The sequence below is a fragment of the Heptranchias perlo genome, chromosome 2 (assembly GCF_035084215.1).
Source record: "Heptranchias perlo isolate sHepPer1 chromosome 2, sHepPer1.hap1, whole genome shotgun sequence".
Taxonomy (NCBI): domain Eukaryota; kingdom Metazoa; phylum Chordata; class Chondrichthyes; order Hexanchiformes; family Hexanchidae; genus Heptranchias; species Heptranchias perlo.
In genome coordinates, this window is record NC_090326.1 from 1,403,829 (window position 1) to 1,423,231 (window position 19,403).

The 19,403-nt window shown below is 47.0% G+C and overlaps 1 protein-coding gene across 5 annotated transcripts in view; it reads right to left on the bottom strand.

The window, feature by feature from the left end:
* Nucleotides 1-5,958: 5,958 nt before the first annotated feature.
* Nucleotides 5,959-19,403, bottom strand: part of LOC137332765 (zinc finger protein 229-like) — a 35,534-nt gene continuing 22,089 nt past the window's right edge. For all 5 annotated transcript variants that reach the window (XM_067996709.1, XM_067996705.1, XM_067996715.1 and 2 more), the window contains one exon: nucleotides 5,959-7,914. In XM_067996709.1, the coding sequence (XP_067852810.1) occupies nucleotides 6,127-7,569 (1,443 nt within the window). In that variant the 5' untranslated portion in view covers nucleotides 7,570-7,914 and the 3' untranslated portion in view covers nucleotides 5,959-6,126. The remainder of the gene's footprint in view (nucleotides 7,915-19,403) is intronic.

A 19,403-nucleotide genomic window follows, 5' to 3' on the forward strand; every position in this document is an offset into this window, starting at 1 on the left:
CACACTGGGGAGAGGCCGTTCACCTGCTCCTTGTGGGGGAAGGGATTCACTCAGTCATCCCACCTGCTGGACACCAGCGAATTCACATGTGACTGCAGGGGTTGGATTCTGCTGTTAATCACAATCAGGATTGAACCGTGTTCATTATGACAGTTGGGGTTTGTTTCTGCTGATGTGAATAACCCCTATGCCTGGGCTGGAGTTTAATATTTTGGATACATGTCAAATAAATCAGCTTTGTTTTAAACACACAGCATGGCGAGTGCTTGATTTCTCCAAGAGGAGACCAATTGATATCCTGTTACTGACTATTCCATTTTTGGGCCTTTTCTCCTTTGTTAAAGGACTTACTTTTAACCAGTGCTTTTCACCACCTCAGGGTGTCCCAACGTGCTTTACAGCGAATGAAGTGCTTTTGGAGTGTAATCACTGTTGTAATGTAGGAAATACGACAGCCAATTTGCACACAGCAAGGTCCCACAAACTGCAATGTGATAATGACCAGATACAGTCATCTTTTTTAGTGATGTTGGTTGAACTTTCCAATAGCGCCATGGGATCTTCCACAACCAGCTGAGAGGGCAGACGGGGACTCGGTTTAACATCTCTTCTGAAAGACGGCGCCTCCAACAGTGCAGCTCTCCCTCAGTGCTGCACTGAAATGTCAGCCTAGATTTTGTGCTCAAGTCTCTGGAGTCGGACACCTGATTATTACTCTACATTATTTCACTGGATAATGAGTCCTGTGATAGGGGCGGATATGAAGTGGATTTCTTGTCCTGTGTGTTTTGAGACATCGCTATTGCCAATTTTCACCCCATTCCACCTTTCCAAACACTTGTTGCCAGCTTATTAAAGCCATTAACAGCCTCTCAAATAGGACATACAAAAAATTAGGCCTCGGAAGTTTTCCTTAAAATGATAGGCATGAAATTGAGATAGAAAACACAGTTAGAAAACATTTAGTGATTAAACCAGACTGAGTTGTTAATTAGTAACGGAAAAGTGTCGACCAACAATGGTTCAAACTAAGAGATGCCAGGCATCGGGAGCAGCAGTAGCTGTAAATAAAATCTAAATGTAAGTAAGTACCAATATCGTTTCTCTTCATTTATTTCTAGTTTATGTGACTCCAGACCCACAGCACTGTGGTTGATTTTTAATCGCCCTCTGAAATGACCTAGCAAGCCACTCAGTTGTAAAATCTCGCGAAAAAGAGTCATAATAAGAATAAAACCGGATGGACCACCCGGCATCGGACCACTAGGCACCGGACACGACAACGGCAAAACACCAAGCCCAGTCGACCCTGCAAAGTCCTCCTCACAAACATCTGGGACTTGTGCCAAAATTGGGAGAGCTGTCCCACAGACTAGTCAAGCAACAGCCTGACATAGCCATACTCACAGAATCATACCTTTCAGCCAAAGTCCCAGACTCTTCCATCACCATCCCTGGGTATGTCCTGTCCCACCGGCAGGACAGACCAACCAGAGGTGGTGGTACAGTGATATACAGTCAGGAGGGAGTGGGCCTGGGAGTCCTGAACATTGACTCTGGACCCCATGAAATCTCATGGCATCAGGTCAAACATGGGCAAGGAAACCTCTGGCTGATTACCACCTACCATCCTCCCTCAGCTGATGAATCAGTCCTCCTCCATGTTGAGCACCAATTGGAGGAAGCACTGAGGGTAGCAAGGACACAAAATGTACTCTGGGTGGGGGACTTCAATGTCCACCACCAAGAGTGCCTCTGTAGCACCACTACTGACCGAGCTGGCCGAGTCCTGAAGGATATAAGTGCCAGATTGGGTCTGCGGCAGGTGGTGAGCGAACCAACACGAGGGAGAAACCTACTTGACCTCGTGCTCACCAATCTACCACTACAGTATTGGTAGGAGTGACCACCGCACAGTCCTCGTGGAGATGAAGTCCCGTCTTCGCGCTGAGGACACCATCCAACGTGTTGTGTGGCACTATCACTGTGCTAAATGGGATAGATTCAGAACAGATCCAGCAGCTCAAAACTGGGCATCCATGAGGCACTGTGGGCCATCAGCAGCTGCAGAATTGTATTCCAGCACAAGCTGTAACCTTATGGCCCGGCATATTCCTCACTCTACCATTACCAACACGCCAGGGGATCAACCCTGGTTCAATGAGGAGTGTAGAAGAGCATGCCAGGAGCAGCACCAGGCATACCTAAAAATGAGGTGCCAACCTGGTGAAGCTACAACACAGGACATGCATGCTAAACAGCGGAAGCAATGTGTTATAGACAAAGCTAAGCGATTCCACAACCAACGGATCAGATCAAAGCTCTGCAGTCCAGCCAAATCCAGTCGTGAATGGTGGTGGACAATTAAATGACTAACGGGAGGAGGAGGCTCTGCAAACATCCCCATCCTCAATGATGGCGGAGTCCAGCAGGTGAGTGCAAAAGACAAGGTTGAAACGTTCGCAACCATCTTCAGCCAGAAGTGCTGAGTGGATGATCCATCTCGGCCTCCTCCCGATATCCCCACCGTCACAGAAGCCAGTCTTCAGCCAATTCGATTCACTCCACGTGATATCAAGAAATGGCTGAGTGCACTGGATACATCAAAGGCTCCGGGCCCTGACAACATCCCGGCTGTAGTGCTGAAGACTTGTGCTCCAGAACTAGCCACGCCTCCAGCCAAGCTGTTCCAGTACAGCTACAACACTGGCCTCGACCCGACAATGTGGAAAATTGCCCAGGTGTCCTGTACACTATAAGCAGGACAAATCCAATCTAGACAATTACCGCCCCATCAGTCTACTCTCAATCAGCAAAGTGATGGAAGGTGTCGTCGACAGTGCTATCAAGCGGCACTTACTCACCAATAACCTGCTCACTGATGCTCAGTTTGGGTTCCGCCAGGACCACTCGGCTCCAGACCTCATTACAGCCTTGGTCCAAACATGGACAAAAGAGCTGAATTCCAGAGGTGAGGTGAGAGTGACTTCCCTTGACATCAAGGCAGCATTTGACCGAGTGTGGCACCAAGGAGCCCTAGTAAAAATTGAAGTCAATGGGAATCAGGGGGAAAACTCTCCAGTGGCTGGAGTCATACCTAGCACAAAGGAAGATGGTCGTGATTATTGGAGGCCAATCATCTCAGCCCCAGGACATTGCTGCAGGAGCTCCTCAGGGCAGTGTCCTAGGCCCAACCATCTTCAGCTGCTTCATCAATGACATTCCCTTCATCATATAGTCAGAAATGGGGATGTTCGCTGATGATTGCAGTGTTCAGTTCCATTTGCAACCTGTCAGATAATGAAGCAGTCCGTGCCCGCATGCAGCAAGACCTGGACAACATCCAGGCTTGGGCTGATAAGTGGCAAGTAACAGTCGTGCCAGACAAGTGCCAGGCAATGACCATCTCCAACAAGAGAGAGTCTAACCACCTCCCCTTGACATTCAATGGCATTACATTACCATCGCCGAATCCCACACAATCAACATCCTGGGGGCCAGCATTGACCAGAAACTTAACTGGACCAGCCACATAAATACTGTGGCTACAAGAGCAGGTCAGAGGCTGGGTATTCTGCGGCGAGTGACTCACCTCCTGACTCCCCAAAGCCTTTCCACCATCTACAAGGCATAAGTCAGGAGTGTGATGGAATACTCTCCACTTGCCTGGATGAATGCAACTCCAACACCACTCAAAAAGCTCGACACCATCCAGGACAAAGCAGACCACTTGATGGGCACCCCTTCAACCACCCTATTTACTCCCTTCACCACCGGCGCACAGTGGCTGCAGTGTGTACCATCCACAGGATGCACTGCAGCAACTCGCCAAGGCTTCTTCGACAGTACCTCCCAAACCCGCGACCTCTACCACCTAGAAGGACAAGGGCAGCAGGCACATGGGAACAACACCACCTGCACGTTCCCCTCCAACTCACACACCATCTCGACTTGGAAATATATCGCCGCTCCCTCATCTTCGCTGGGTCAAAATCCTGGAACTCCCTTCCTATCAGCACTGTGCGAGAACCTTCACCACACAGACTGCAGCGGTTCAAGAATGCGGCTCACCACCACCTTCTCAGGGGCAATTAGGGATAAGCAATAAATGCTGGCCTCGCCAGCAACGCCCACATCCCATGAATGAATTTTAAAAAAATATCTTTTGCTGAATGTGGCCGAGGCCCACCATGGGAATGAGTTTAACACCCCTGAGATAGACAATGTGAACCGGATTACCCTCATCCACTAACCCAGCAACTTCTTCAAAAAACTCAAGCAAGTCTGTCGGAACCAACCTCCTTTTCCTGAAGCCGCGTTGAGTATCTGCAATCACTCCTTCTCCTTCCAGTGATTATAAACAGCATCTCTTAGGATCCCTTCAATCATCTTCCCTCTGATCGTGGTTGCACTGATGGGCCTGTCATTCCCTGGCTCTGATCTCTCCCATTGTTTGAAAATGGAAACGACTTGAGCTACCTTCCAATCTAAGGGGGCAATCCCTGACTCTATTGAACTGTTGAAGATACAGGCAAGGGGCTCACAGAGCACCCGTCCCATCTCTTTAAACACCCAGGGGTGGATATCATCTGGACCTGGAGCGTGATCTAGTTTGAGATTTCCTATTTTATCCAAGATCACATCCCTTTCTATTTTAATATTTATGATGTTATTGTCGACAGCACATCCCACAGCTGGAATCTGAGCATCTTCCACAGGAGTGTGGACTGGTGTGAAATAGTCATTTAACAGCTCTGCACTAGCCTGGGAACCAGTTTGAATCTGTCTTTCAGTGGCCCTGAACCATTTTTAATAGTCTTCTGACTCCTGACGTAGCTGGAAAAGCTTTTACTATTATTACCACAATTGTGCACCATCTTCTTTTCCAAAGATCTCTCAGCTTCTCTAATGGCTGCTTTTGTCTCCTTCGATTGTGGGTGATATTTGTCCCTATTCTACTGTAAACTGAACTTATCTTGATCTGACCTGGGTTAAATATGAGACAGTTCGGGAGTCAGGAATCATTCACCCTTGGTCCTACACTGGCAGGTGAAACCCCAGACCGTTCCTTATTAAGGATACCATTGGTTCCTCGGCATATATTTGTCAGGATACCGAAGCCCAGCTTTCTTACAGTCCACTCCTGGAGGCCCCACTCCCCGAACCTGCAACCTTCAGCAGGGTCAGTGGTGGAGTTCCGCAGTGGGAGTGAACGCAGAGTAACCGTCAGGATCGCCCCCCCACCCCCCCGTGGGTATTCCGGCTCATGTATTTTTAATATTCCGGGTATCTAACACGCACACATCAATAAAACCGGGAATTCTGGAAACACACTGCACATCCTTCATTATCTGGGGATCAAATGACTTTTGTATAATTATACCATCTGTTGACAGGCTCCTGTCAACTCCTCCCTCTGCTATGTTAATGCAGACTTTAACCCATTTATTTTAAATGAGTTAACGCTCGCCTTAAAATGGTAGACTCAGGACTGTCTCACAAACAGGTTAAATCTTCATAGAATAATTACCAGGATCATTTTTAGACTGGAGACTTAAACCTGCCGTTTCACTTCCAGTCAGGAACAGATCACAGTTTTACACCAATCTCTGATTTGACAGCATGTTTCCAGCACTCACTGTTGTTCTTCCTGACTCTAAACACCGCTGTAAAGGAGTCTTCTGTTCAGTGCCTGGAGCTCTGAACCATAGAACAGAGCGGCTGGGACACATTTCTTACACGCCTCACGATTAACGCGCACGGCGACTTTGCTGTCAGTGAAGAGAGACGAGAAAGACCAAAGTGCCGTTTGCCCCTCTCCGTGTGGCCCTGACGGACTGTGTCCAGACTGAAGTTCTGTTCCCACCGGACGATCCTCCCCCCAGATTGTCCTTTCTGAGCTCCAGTCAGGTGATGCTAAACACTCAGGTGGGAAAGACCAAAATCTACAACAAGGTGTTTAAAACAAAGCTGATTTATTTAACATATATCCAGAAAATTAAACTCCAGCCCAGTTATTGGGGTTATTAACATCAGCAGAAACAAACCCCGACTGTCAGAACGAACATGGTTCAGTCCTGGATGTGATTTAACAGCAGCAATTACAGCAGAATCCAACCCCTGCAGTCACATGTGAACTCGCTGGTGTGTCAGCAGGTTGGATGACTGAGTGAATCCCTTCCCACACACAGAGCAGGTGAACGGTCTCTCCCCAGTGTGAACACGCTGGTGTCTCAGCAGGGTGGATGACTGAGTGAATCCCTTCCCACAGTCAATACAGGTGAACGGTCTCTCCCCAGTGTGAACTCGCTGGTGTCTCAGCAGCTGGGATGACTGAGTGAATCCCTTCCCACATACGACGCAGGTGAATGGCCTCTCCCCAGTGTGAACTCGCTGGTGTCTCAGCAGAGTGGATGACTGAGTGAATCCCTTCCCACACACGGAGCAGGTGAACGGTCTCCTCCCAGTGTGAACTCGCTGGTGTGTCAGTAGGTTGGATGACTGAGTGAATCCTTTTCCACACTCAGTGCAGGTGAACGGTCTCTCCCCAGTGTGAACTCGCTGGTGTCTCAGCAGCTGGGATGACTGAGTGAATCCCTTCCCACACTCAGAACATTTAAACAACCTATCTCCAGTATGAGTACGTTGGTGTGTCAGCAGATTCCTTTTGCTTTTAAATATCTTCTCACAGTCAGAACATTTGAAAGATCTCTCAGTGTGAACAACTTGGTGTTCAATGAGGTGGGATGACTGAGTGAATCCCTTCCCACACATGGAGCAGGTGAACGGTCTCTCCCCAGTGTGACTGCGCTGGTGTTCCAGCAGGTCATTTCTGCTTTTAAAGTTTTTCTCACAGTCAGAACATTTAAAAGGTCTCTCATTAGTGTGAACAAGTTGGTGTGTCAACAGATCAGATGAAAGAGTGAATCTCTTCTCACACACTATGCAGGTGAACAGCCTCTCCGCAGTGTGAATTCGCTGGTGTCTCAGCAGGTTGGATGAATTAGTAAATCCCTTCCCACACACGGAGCAGGTGAATGGTCTCTCCCCACTGTGAACTCGCTGGTGGGTCAACAGGTGGGATGACTGAGTGTATCTCATCCCACACACGGAGCAAGTGAACGGCCTGTCCCCAGTGTGAACTCGCTGGTGTATCAGAAGGCCGGATGAATTAGTAAATCTCTTCCCACACATGGAGCAGATGAACGGCTTCTCCCCGTTATGAACTCGTTGGTGTCTCAGCAGGTTGGATGACAGAGTAAATCCCTTCCCACACAGAGAGCAGGTGAACGGCCTCTCCCCTGTGTGAACTTGTTGGTGGGTCAGCAGCTTGTTTGTGCTTTTAAAGCTCTTCTCACAGTCAAAACATTTTAAAGCTCTGTTATTTGTGTGTATTCGTTGGTGTTTCAGCAGGTTAGATAGAACAGTGAATCCCTTCCCACACATGGAGCAGGTGAACGGCCTCTCCCCAGTGTGACTGCGTTGATGAGTTTCCAGCTGGGACGGGGAATTGAATCCCTTCCCACAGACCCCACATTTCCACGGTTTTTCCGTGGTCCGGGTGTCCATGTGTCTCTCCAGGTTGGATGATCAGTTGAAGCCTCGTCCACACACACAACACGTGTATGGTTTCTCCCCGCTGTGAATGGTACGATGTTTTTTTCAGGCTGTGTAACTGGTTAAAGCTCTTTCCACAGTCAGTGCACTGGAACACTCTCACTCGGGGGGTGTCTCGGTGCTTTTCCAGTCACACTGAGGTTTGAAATCTTTTCCCACAGACAGAACAGACAAACATTTCTCCTTCAATATTCAAAGGCCAATGATATTCAGGTCCTGATGAATCGAGCGACTGTCAGATCTTGACGTGATGTTTGGTTTGAGTTTACTGTCTCCAAATCCTCTCCTCCTATTACCCTGTAAAAGGAGTTTATAAAAGTCATCTCTATAAGTATGGGATCGAAATTCAGAACAGACAATTCTAGTTTCTACGGAACATTCTTTCCTCTCTTGTTCCCTCAAAGTTGCAAATCCCCATCCTCTCTCCTCCTCCCTGTGCTGAAATCCAAACGCATCGCAGCATCATTCAGTGACCCTAAACCGTGAGAGCGAGACAGAGAGGGCGAGCGCAGCAGTGGGCTCTGCTATAATGTCCCTGCAGTTAAATAACCTGCTGCCTCTCATCCACACATGAAGAGTGGCCTTTTGAGTGAGGGAACAGAGGGCAGACAGGAGCCCAGGACGAGACTCCCGGCCCTCTGTGGGGACTGGACCACCGGACCCTCCTGCGGGGACTGGATCCCCAGCCTGTCCCGTGGGGAGTGGTAATGACAGCGAAATGGCAGAAATATTAATTACTTTGCCTCAGTGTTTACCAGGGAGACTAATATGGTGGGAAGGACATTAGAAGAGAACAAAGAAGATATAAAGACATTTAAGATGGAAAGGGGGGAGATAATTGATAAACCAATCACACTTAGAAAGGATAAAACCCCTAGTCCGGATGGATTGCATCCGCACATATTAAAAGAAATTCGGGAAAAGGTAGCAAAGGCACTATTACATATATAAAAAAAATCATTAGAAGAGGGAACAGTGCCAGAGGACTGGTGGACAGCTAATGTTATTCCTATATTTATAAAGGGAACATAGGAACAGGAGTAGGCCATTCAGCCCCTCGTGCCTGCTCCGCCATTTGATAAGATCATGGCTGATCTGTGATCTAACTCCATATGCCTGCCTTTGGCCCATATCCCTTAATACCTTTGGTTGCCAAAAAGCTATCTATCTCACATTTAAATTTAGCAATTGAGCTATTATCAATTGCCGTTTGCGGAAGAGAGTTCCAAACTTCTACAACCCTTTGTGTGTAGAAATGTTTTCTAATCTCACTCCTGAAAGGTCTGGCTCTAATTTTTAGGCTGTGCCCCCTACTAGAATCCCCAACCAGCGGAAATAGTTTCTCTCTATCCACCCTATCTGTTCCCCTAAATATCTTATAAACTTCGATCAGATCACCCCTTAACCTTCGAAACTCTAGAGAATACAACCCCAATTTGTGTAATCTCTCCTCGTAACTTAACCCTTGAAGTCCAGGTATCATTCTAGTAAACCTACGCTGCACTCCCTCCAAGGCCAATGTGTCCTTCCGAAGGTGCGGTGCACAGAACTGCTCACAGTACTCCAGGTGCGGCCTAACCAGGGTTTTGTATAGCTGCAGCATAACTTCTGCCTCCTTGTACTCCAGTCCTCTAGATATAAAGGCCAACATTCCATTTGCCTTCTTGACTATTTTCTGCACCTGTTCATGACACTTCAATGATCTATGTACCTGAACCCCTAAGTCCCTATGGACATCCACTGTTTTTAACTTTTTACCATTTAGAAAGTACCCTGTTCTATCCTTTTTTGATCCAAAGTGGATAACCTCACATTTGTCTACATTGAATTCCATTTGCCACAGTTTTGCCCATTCACCTAATCTATCAATATCGCTTTGTAATTTTATGTTTTCATCTACACTGCTTACAATGCCACCAATCTTTGTGTCATCGGCAAACTTAGATATGAGGCTTTCTATGCCTTCATCTAAGTCGTTAATAAATATTGTGAATAATTGAGGCCCCAAGACAGATGCCTGCGGGACTCCACTAGTCACATCCTGCCAATGTGAGTACCTTCCCATTATCCCTGCTCTCTGTCGCCTTTCGCTCAGCCAACTTCCTAACCAAGTCCGTACTTTTCCCTCGATTCCATGGGCTTCTATCTTAGCTAACAGTCTTTTACGTGGGACCTTATCAAATGCCTTCTGGAAGTCCATATAAATAACATCCATTGACATTCCCCTGTCCACTACTTTAGTCACCTCTTCAAAAAATTCAATCAGGTTTGTCAGGCAAGACCTACCTTTCACAAATCCATGCTGGCTCTCTCTGATTAACTGAAAATTCTCGAGGTGTTCAGTCACCCTATCCTTAATTATAGACTCCAGCATTTTCCCCACAACAGATGTTAGGCTAACTGGTCTATAATTCCCCGGTTTCCCTCTCTCTCCTTTCTTAAAAAGAGATAGAACAAGTCCAGGGAACTACAAACCAATTAGCTTAACATCGATGGTAGGAAAGATAATGGAATCCTTACTCAAAGATGTAATAGAAAAACATCTAGAAACCGAAGATATAATAAAGAATGGTCAGCACGGATTACCAAACTTATTGAATTCTTTGAAGATCAAAAAGGGTAGACAAGGGTAATGCGGTCGATATTTGGATTATCGAAAGGCCTTCGATAAGGTACCGCATAGCAGACTCATGACTAAGATCAGAGCACATGGAGGCAGGGTGCAAATAGCAGAATGGATAGCAAGCTGGCTACGAAACAGAAAACAGAGAGTAGGCTTTAAAGGTAGTTACTCAGACTAGCAAAAGATGGGATGTGGTGTTCCAAAAGGATCGGTGCTGAGACCTCTGTTGTTCACCATTTATATAAACGATTTGGACTCGGGAATTGGAAATACATTTTGAAAATCTGTGGACGACACCAAATTGGGGGCTATAGTTAAAACCGAAGAGGACTGCGTCAAAATACAGGAAGATATTAATAAATTTGCAGAATAGGCGTTCTACAAATTTATTAATATATTGGCAAATGAATTTCAGTGGAGAGAAGTGTGAGGTATTACCTTTTGGTAGGAAGAATAAGGAGGCCACACACTGTTTGGATAAGAAGAGTATAAATGGGGTAGAGAAGCAGAGGGATCTGGGGGTACAGATACACAAATCACGAAAAGTAGCAATGCAAGTTAATGAGGCCTTTTAAAAAAGGAAACCAAGCACTGGGGTTCATTTCTAGAGGGATAGAATTCAAAAGCAGAGAAGTTAAGTTAAACTTGCATAGAACCTTGGTTAGGAAGGGCCTATTTCCCTTAGCAGCGAGGTCAATAACCAGTTGGCATAGACTTAAAGTAATTGGTAGAAAGATTAGAGGGGAGTTGAGGAGAATTTATTTTCACCCAGAGGGTGGTAGGGGTCTGGAACTCACTGTCTAAAAAGGTGACAGAGGCAGAAACCCTCATCACATTTAAAACGTACTTGGATACCCACATGAAGTGCTGTAATCTACAAGGCTACGGACCAAGAGCTGGAAAATGGGATTAGGCTGGATAGCACTGTTCCGGTTTGCACAGACAAGACGGGCCGAATGGCCGCCTTCTGCGCTGTTAGTTTCTATGATTCTATGACTGAGGGGGTGACCTGATAGAGGTCTTTAAGATTACAAAGTGGTTTGATTGGGTAGATGTAGAGATGTTGTTTCCAATTGTGGGGTGGTGGGGGGGGTGCAGTGGGGGAGACCAGAACTATGGGCCATAAATATAAGATAGTCACCATTAAATCCAATAGGAATTCAGGAGAAATTTTGTTACTCAGACAGTGGTTAGAATGTGGAAGTCACTCCCACAAGGAGTAGTCAAGGCGACTAGCGGAGATGCATTTAAGGAGAAGCTAGATAATATTTCTGTCATTTCACTGTCATCACCTGTGAGCTTATCATGTGTATCCATCCCCTAGTGGCCCTATCCCTGATTTTTCTTTTGTTATTTATGTGTCTGTAGAATACTTTACTATTTCTTTTTATATTCCTTGAGAATTTAATTGTGGTTTCTCTTTGCCTTGCTAATTGTTATTTTGACTTCTTTCCTAACTTTTTCGTATTCCCTTTTGTCATCCTCTCGTTGGTTGTCTATGTACTTAGTGTATGCCTTTTTCTTGAGTTTCAATTTTCCCCTGATTTCTTTATTCATCCACGGTGTGTCATTATTGGTTACTTTATCTTGCTTTTTAGTAGAATATATTTCTCCTTGATTCTACTGATCATCGTTTTAAATGTTTCCAATGCTGTTCTATTTCTTTGTCAGTAAACTTTTCCAGTTTATTTTCCAAGTTCCATTCTCATTCCTTTTTTAAAATCAGCTTTTTTCCAATTAATTACTTTGGTCTTGGTCTTACTTATATCCTTGTCAATCTTTATCTTAAGCCTAATTTTGTTGTGGTCGCTATTGCCTGGATGTTCCCCTACGCTTACTTCTCTTATCTGTTCTGGTTCATTTCCCATTACTAGATCTAGCAGTGCTTCCTCTCTTGTTGGGCTTTTTACATACTGGGTAAGAAGAGGCCTGCACACATTGTGAAAACTTTATTCCCTTTACCTACCTCTTCTTGCCAGTTTATTTGGGGATAGTGAAAATCTCCCATGATTATTATTCCATGTCCTTTACTTATTTCACATATTTGCTTACTTATTTCATCCTCCACCTCCTTTCCACTATTAGGTGGTCTGTAGTATACCCCCATTAGCGTGATCGATCCCTTCTTGCCTTTTATTTCAATCCATATGGATTCTGTGTCTTTCCTTCTGTTAGTTATGTCCCTTTATTACTGCCATTATGTTGTCTCTAATTTGTACAGCTAGTCCACCCCCTTTCTTCCTTCCCTATGCTTTCTGATTATGCTATAACCAGCAATATTTAATTGCCAGTCCTGTTCTTTATGTAACCATGTTCAATTATTCCGAATACATCTGGTGCCTCGCCATGGATTATTGCCTCCAATTCCCCTGTTTTATTTTGGACGCTGTGTACATTAGTGTACAGGCAGTTTATTTCATCTTTAATCATTTTTCCTTTTATTTTGTTTAACACAGAAACATAGAAAATAGGAGCAAGAATAGGCTATTCGGCCCTTTGGGCCTGCTCCGCCATTCAAAATGATTATGGCTGATCGTCTAACTCAGTAGCATTAAGAAATATATCAATCTCCTTCTTGAATACATCTAATGACTTGGCCTCCACTGCCTTCTGTGGTACAGAATTCCACAGCTTCACCACCCTCTGAGTGAAGAAATTTCTCCTCATCTCGGTTCTAAATGACATACCCCGTATCCTGACACTGTGACCCTTGGTTCTGGACTCCATCCATGGCAAGGACACGGTAGTGGCTGTTGGAGGCTAATCATCTCAGCCCTAGGGCATTGCTGCAGGAGTTCCTCAGGGCAGTGTCCTAGGCCCAACCATCTTCAGCTGCTTCATCAATGACCTTCCCTCCATTATAAGGTCAGAAATGGGGATATTCGCTGATGATTGCACAGTGTTCAGTTCCATTCGCAACCCCTCAAATAATGAAGCAGTCCGAGCCCGCATGCAGCAAGACCTGGACAACATCCAGGCTTGGGCTGATAAGTGGCAAGTAACATTCACGGCAGATAAGTGCCAGGCAATGATCATCTCCAACAAGAGAGAGTCTAACCACCTCCCCTTGACATTCAACGGCATTACCATCGTCGAATCCCCCACCATCAACTTCCTGGGAGTCACCATTGACCAGAAACTTAACTGGATCAGCCATATAAATACTGTGGCTACGAGAGCAGGTCAGAGGCTGGGTGTTCTGAAGCGAGTGACTCACCTCCTCACTCCCCAAAGCCTTTCCACCATCTACAAGGCACAAGTCAGGGGTGTGATGGAATACTCTCCACTTGCCTGGATGAGTGCAGCTCCAACAACACTCAAGAAGCTCAACACCATCCAGGACAAAGCAGGCCGCTTGATTGGCACCCCATCCACCACCCTAAACATTCACTCCCTTCACCACCGGCGCACAGTGGCTGCAGTGTGTACCATCCACAGGATGCACTGCAGCAACTTGCCAAGGCTTCTTCGACAGCACCTCCCAAACCCGTGACCTCTACCACCTAGAAGGACAAGAGCAGCAGGTACATGGGAACAACACAACCTGCACATTCCCGTCCAAGTCACACACCGTCCCGACTTGGAAATATATCACCGTTCCTTCATCGTCGCTAGGTCAAAATCCTGGAACTCCCTTCCTAACAGCACTGTGGGAGAACCTTCACATCACGGACTGCAGCGTTCAAGAAGGCGGCTCATCACCACCTTCTCAAGGGCAATTAGGGATGGGCAATAAATGCCGGCCTCGCCAGCAACGCCTACATCCCATGAATGAAAAAAAAGCCATCGGGAACATCCTCCCTGCATCTAGTCTGTCTAGTCCTGTTAGAATTTTATATGTTTCGATGAGATCACCTCTCATTCTTCTAAACTCTAGTGAATACAGGCAGAGTCGACCCAATCTCCCCTCATACGTAGTCCTGCCATCCCAGGAATCAGTCTGGTAAACCTTTGTTGCACTCCCTCTCCATGGCAAGGACATCCTGCCTCAGATAAGGAGACCAAAAATACACACAATACTCCAGATGTGGTCTCACCAAGGCCCTGTATAACTGCAGTAAGACATCCCTGCTCCTGTACTCAAATCCTCTTGCAATGAAGGCCAACATAACATTCACCTTCCTAACTTCTTGTTGCACCTGAATGCTCACTTTCAGCAACTGGTGTACAAGGACACCCAGGTCTCGTTGCACCTCCCCTTTTCCCAATCTATCACCATTCAGATAATAATCTGCCTTTCTGTTTTTACAACCAAAGTGGATAACCTCACATTTATCCAGTCCTTTTATACTTGTGTTTTACAGCTGTATTTGTTCAAAGACCATTTGTGTTATCTTTATTCCTTACCCTGATTTGACCTTTAACTCACCTCCTGTTTCTTTTACACTTAGCCTTTTGTTATTGCTACCAGGTCCCTCCCCCTAACTTGCTAGTTTAACGACTTATGCACCTCCCTATTTATCCTCTTCGTTCAGACTCTGGTCCCATTCCGGTTAAAGTGGAGCCCGTCCCAGTGGTACAGCTCCTTCCTGTCCCAGTACTGGTGCCAGTTTGAAATTCAGATTCATCGCGAGCTCTAATTTTTGGCCCTTTCTCTCCTAAATGTGCTGTGTGATGATGGGGTTCAGTCCCAGTCACTGTTTCTCCCCCTGAAGGTGCTGTGTGATGATGGGGTTCAGTCCCACTCACTGTTTCTCCCCCTGAAGGTGCTGTGTGATGGTGGGGTTCAGTCCCAGTCACTGTTTCTCCCCCCTGAAGGTGCTGTGTGATGATGGGGTTCAGTCCCAGTCACTGTTTCTCCCCCTGAAGGTGCTGTGTGATGATGGGGTTCAGTCCCACTCACTGTTTCTCTCCTGAAGGTGCTGTGTGATGCTGGGGTTCGGTCCCAGTCACTATTTCTCTCCCCCCTAAATGTGCTGTGTGATGATGGGGTTCAGTCCCACTCACTGTTTCTCCCCCCTGAAGGTGCTGTGTGATGATGGGGTTCAGTCCCACTCACTGTTTCTCCCCCCTGAAGGTGCTGTGTGATGATGGGGTTCAGTCCCAGTCACTGTTTCTCCCCCCTGAAGGTGCTGTGTGATGATGGGGTTCAGTCCCAGTCACTGTTTCTCCCCCCTGAAGGTGCTGTGTGATGATGGGGTTCAGTCCCACTCACTGTTTCTCCCCCCTGAAGGTGCTGTGTGATGATGGGGTTCAGTCCCACTCACTGTTTCTCCCCCCTGAAGGTGCTGTGTGATGATGGGGTTCAGTCCCAGTCACTGTTTCTCTCCCCTGAAGGTGCTGTGTGATGATGGGGTTCAGTCCCACTCACTGTTTCTCCCCCCTGAAGGTGCTGTGTGATGATGGGGTTCAGTCCCAGTCACTGTTTCTCCCCCTGAAGGTGCTGTGTGATGGTGGGGTTCAGTCCCACTCACTGTTTCTCCCCCCTGAAGGTGCTGTGTGATGATGGGGTTCAGTCCCAGTCACTGTTTCTCTCCCCTGAAGGTGCTGTGTGATGATGGGGTTCAGTCCCAGTCACTGTTTCTCCCCTGAAGGTGCTGTGTGATGATGGGGTTCAGTCCCACTCACTGTTTCTCCCCCTGAAGGTGCTGTGTGATGATGGGGTTCAGTCCCAGTCACTGTTTCTCCCCCTGAAGGTGCTGTGTGATGATGGGGTTCAGTCCCAGTCACTGTTTCTCCCCCCTGAAGGTGCTGTGTGATGATGGGGTTCAGTTCCAGTCACTGTTTCTCCCCCCTGAAGGTGCTGTGTGATGATGGGGTTCAGTCCCAGTCACTGTTTCTCTCCCCCTGAAGGTGCTGTGTGATGATGGGGTTCAGTCCCACTCACTGTTTCTCCCCTGAAGGTGCTGTGTGATGATGGGGTTCAGTCCCAGTCACTGTTTCTCTCCCCTGAAGGTGCTGTGTGATGATGGGGTTCAGTCCCAGTCACTGTTTCTCCCCCCTGAAGGTGCTGTGTGATGATGGGGTTCAGTCCCAGTCACTGTTTCTCCCCCTGAAGGTGCTGTGTGATGATGGGGTTCAGTCCCACTCACTGTTTCTCCCCCTGAAGGTGCTGTGTGATGATGGGGTTCAGTCCCACTCACTGTTTCTCCCCCTGAAGGTGCTGTGTGATGATGGGGTTCAGTCCCACTCACTGTTTCTCCCCTGAAGGTGCTGTGTGATGGTGGGGTTCAGTCCCACTCACTGTTTCTCCCCCCTGAAGGTGCTGTGTGATGATGGGGTTCAGTCCCAGTCACTGTTTCTCTCCCCTGAAGGTGCTGTGTGATGATGGGGTTCAGTTCCAGTCACTGTTTCTCTCCCCCTGAAGGTGCTGTGTGATGATGGGGTTCAGTCCCACTCACTGTTTCTCTCCCCCTGAAGGTGCTGTGTGATGATGGGGTTCAGTCCCAGTCACTGTTTCTCTCCCCCTGAAGGTGCTGTGTGATGATGGGGTTCAGTCCCAGTCACTGTTTCTCCCCCCTGAAGGTGCTGTGTGATGATGGGGTTCAGTCCCAGTCACTGTTTCTCCCCCCTGAAGGTGCTGTGTGATGATGGGGTTCAGTCCGTCACTGTTTCTCTCCCCCTGAAGGTGCTGTGTGATGATGGGGTTCAGTCCCACTCACTGTTTCTCTCCTGAAGGTGCTGTGCGATGATGGGGTTCAGTCCCCGTCACTGTTTCTCCCCCCTGAAGGTGCTGTGTGATGGTGGGGTTCAGTCCCACTCACTGTTTCTCCCCCCTGAAGGTGCTGTGTGATGATGGGGTTCAGTCCCAGTCACTGTTTCTCCCCCCTGAAGGTGCTGTGTGATGATGGGGTTCAGTCCCAGTCACTGTTTCTCTCCCCTGAAGGTGCTGTGTGATGATGGGGTTCAGTCCCAGTCACTGTTTCTCCCCCTGAAGGTGCTGTGTGATGATGGGGTTCAGTCCCAGTCACTGTTTCTCCCCCTGAAGGTGCTGTGTGATGATGGGGTTCAGTCCCACTCACTGTTTCTCCCCCCTGAAGCTGCTGTGTGATGATGGGGTTCAGTCCCACTCACTGTTTCTCCCCCCTGAAGGTGCTGTGTGATGATGGGGTTCAGTCCCAGTCACTGTTTCTCTCCCCCTGAAGGTGCTGTGTGATGATGGGGTTCAGTCCCAGTCACTGTTTCTCCCCCCTGAAGGTGCTGTGTGATGATGGGGTTCAGTCCCAGTCACTGTTTCTCCCCCTGAAGGTGCTGTGTGATGATGGGGTTCAGTCCCAGTCACTGTTTCTCCCCCCTGAAGGTGCTGTGTGATGCTGGGGTTTGTTCCAAGTCACTGATCGCCCTCCAGTACCTTTCCAAGTGGTAATTCTGCACTTGTGGGCCTATACAGTGAGCTGCCAGCATTTCGCGCACGAGATGTAGCATAGCCGCCGTCCCTGGTTGATTTTGTCTGGCAAAACTGAGACCAATGGCAGCACACCAACACCAACACTTGTATTTACATAGCGCCATTAACGTGTTAAAACATTCCAAGGCCCTTCACAAGAGCGTAATGAGACAATAATTGACACCGAGCCAAAGAAGGGAACATCAGGATAGGTGACCAAAAGCTCAAAGAGCTCAGGGCCTAGGCTACTGAGGGCATGGCCGCCAATGATAGAACAAAGAAAGTGGATGTTGCACAGGCCAGAGTTGGCGGAATGTAGAGCTCTTAGAGGATTGTAGGACTAGAGGAGGTTACAGAGATAGAGAGGGGCGAGGTCTTGGTGGGATTTGAACAAGTGGATGAGAATTTTCCACACACAGCACCTTCAGGAGAGAAACAGTGACTGGGACTGAACCCCATCATCACACAGCACCTTCAGGAGAGAAACGGTGACTGGGACCAAACCCCAACATCACACATCACCTTTAGAGGGGAAACAGTGACTGGGACCAAGCCCCAAAATCACACAGCATCTTCAGGGGGTAAACAGTGACAGGGACTGAACCCCAAAATCACACAACACCTTCAGGGGAAAAAGGGACTAAAATTAGAGCATGCAATGAATCTGGATTTCAAACAGTGAGGATGTAGCAAGGAGGGAGTGTGTGTCGGACAGGGGATTTACAATTTAGGAGGGACAAGAGAGGAAAGAATGTTCCGGAGGAACTAGGATAGTCTGTTCTGAATTTCTATCCTGTACTTACAGTGATGACTTGTGTAAATTATGACGACAGATTGCATAGACAAGGCTTGTATTCCCTTGAGTATTGAAGATTAAAGAGTGTTTTAATTGAGCTGTTTAAGATGATTAAAGGATTTGATAGGGTAGATAGAGAGAAACTATTTTCTCTGGTGGGGGGTGTCCAGAATAAAGGGGCATAATCTTAAAATTAGAGCTAGGCCGTTCAGGGTGATGTCACAAAGCACTTCTTCACACAAAGGGGAGTGGAAATCGGGAACTCTCTCCTGCTAAAAGCTGTTGAGACTGGGGGTCAATTGAAAATTTCAAAACTGATAGATAGAATTTTGTTTGGCAGGGGTATTAAGAGTTACAGGACCAAGGTGGCTAGATGGAGTTAAGATACAGATCAGCCATGATCTAACTGAATAGCGGAACAGGCTTGAGGGGCTGAATGGCCTACTCCTGTTTCTATAAACAAGACAGGAGAAAAGGGCCAAAAATGGAACAATCGTTAGCAGGACATCAATTAGCCTCCTCTAATTACTTGATTTAGTAATGAGTATGAGTCAGATTTATTTAATAATATAACAGTAAGGGAACATTTATCTAACAGTGATCATTATATGATCGAATTCAATGTTAGGTTTGAAAAGGAAACTTAACACAGTTTACTATGATTCTAGATTTTGGGATGAGACAGAGACTGACCACAGCAAACTGGTCAAAACTGTTACTGGGTTAAACTACAGATGAATAGCAGGAGGTGTTCAAAAATGAATTTTGCTTAATACAGGACCAGTATATACCCTTAAGGGGCAAGAGCTCTACTTAGCAAATAAAACAGCCTGGTCAACAAAACCCTCTGAGTGAAGAAATTCCTCATCTCAGTCCTAAATGGCTGACCCCTTATCCTGAGACTATGCCCTCTAGTTCTAGACTCTCCAGCCAGGGGAAACAGCCTCTCAGCATTTACCCTGTCAAGCCCTCCAAGAATTTTATATGTTTCAATGCGATCACCTCTCATTCTTCTAAACTCCAGAGAATGTAGGCCCATT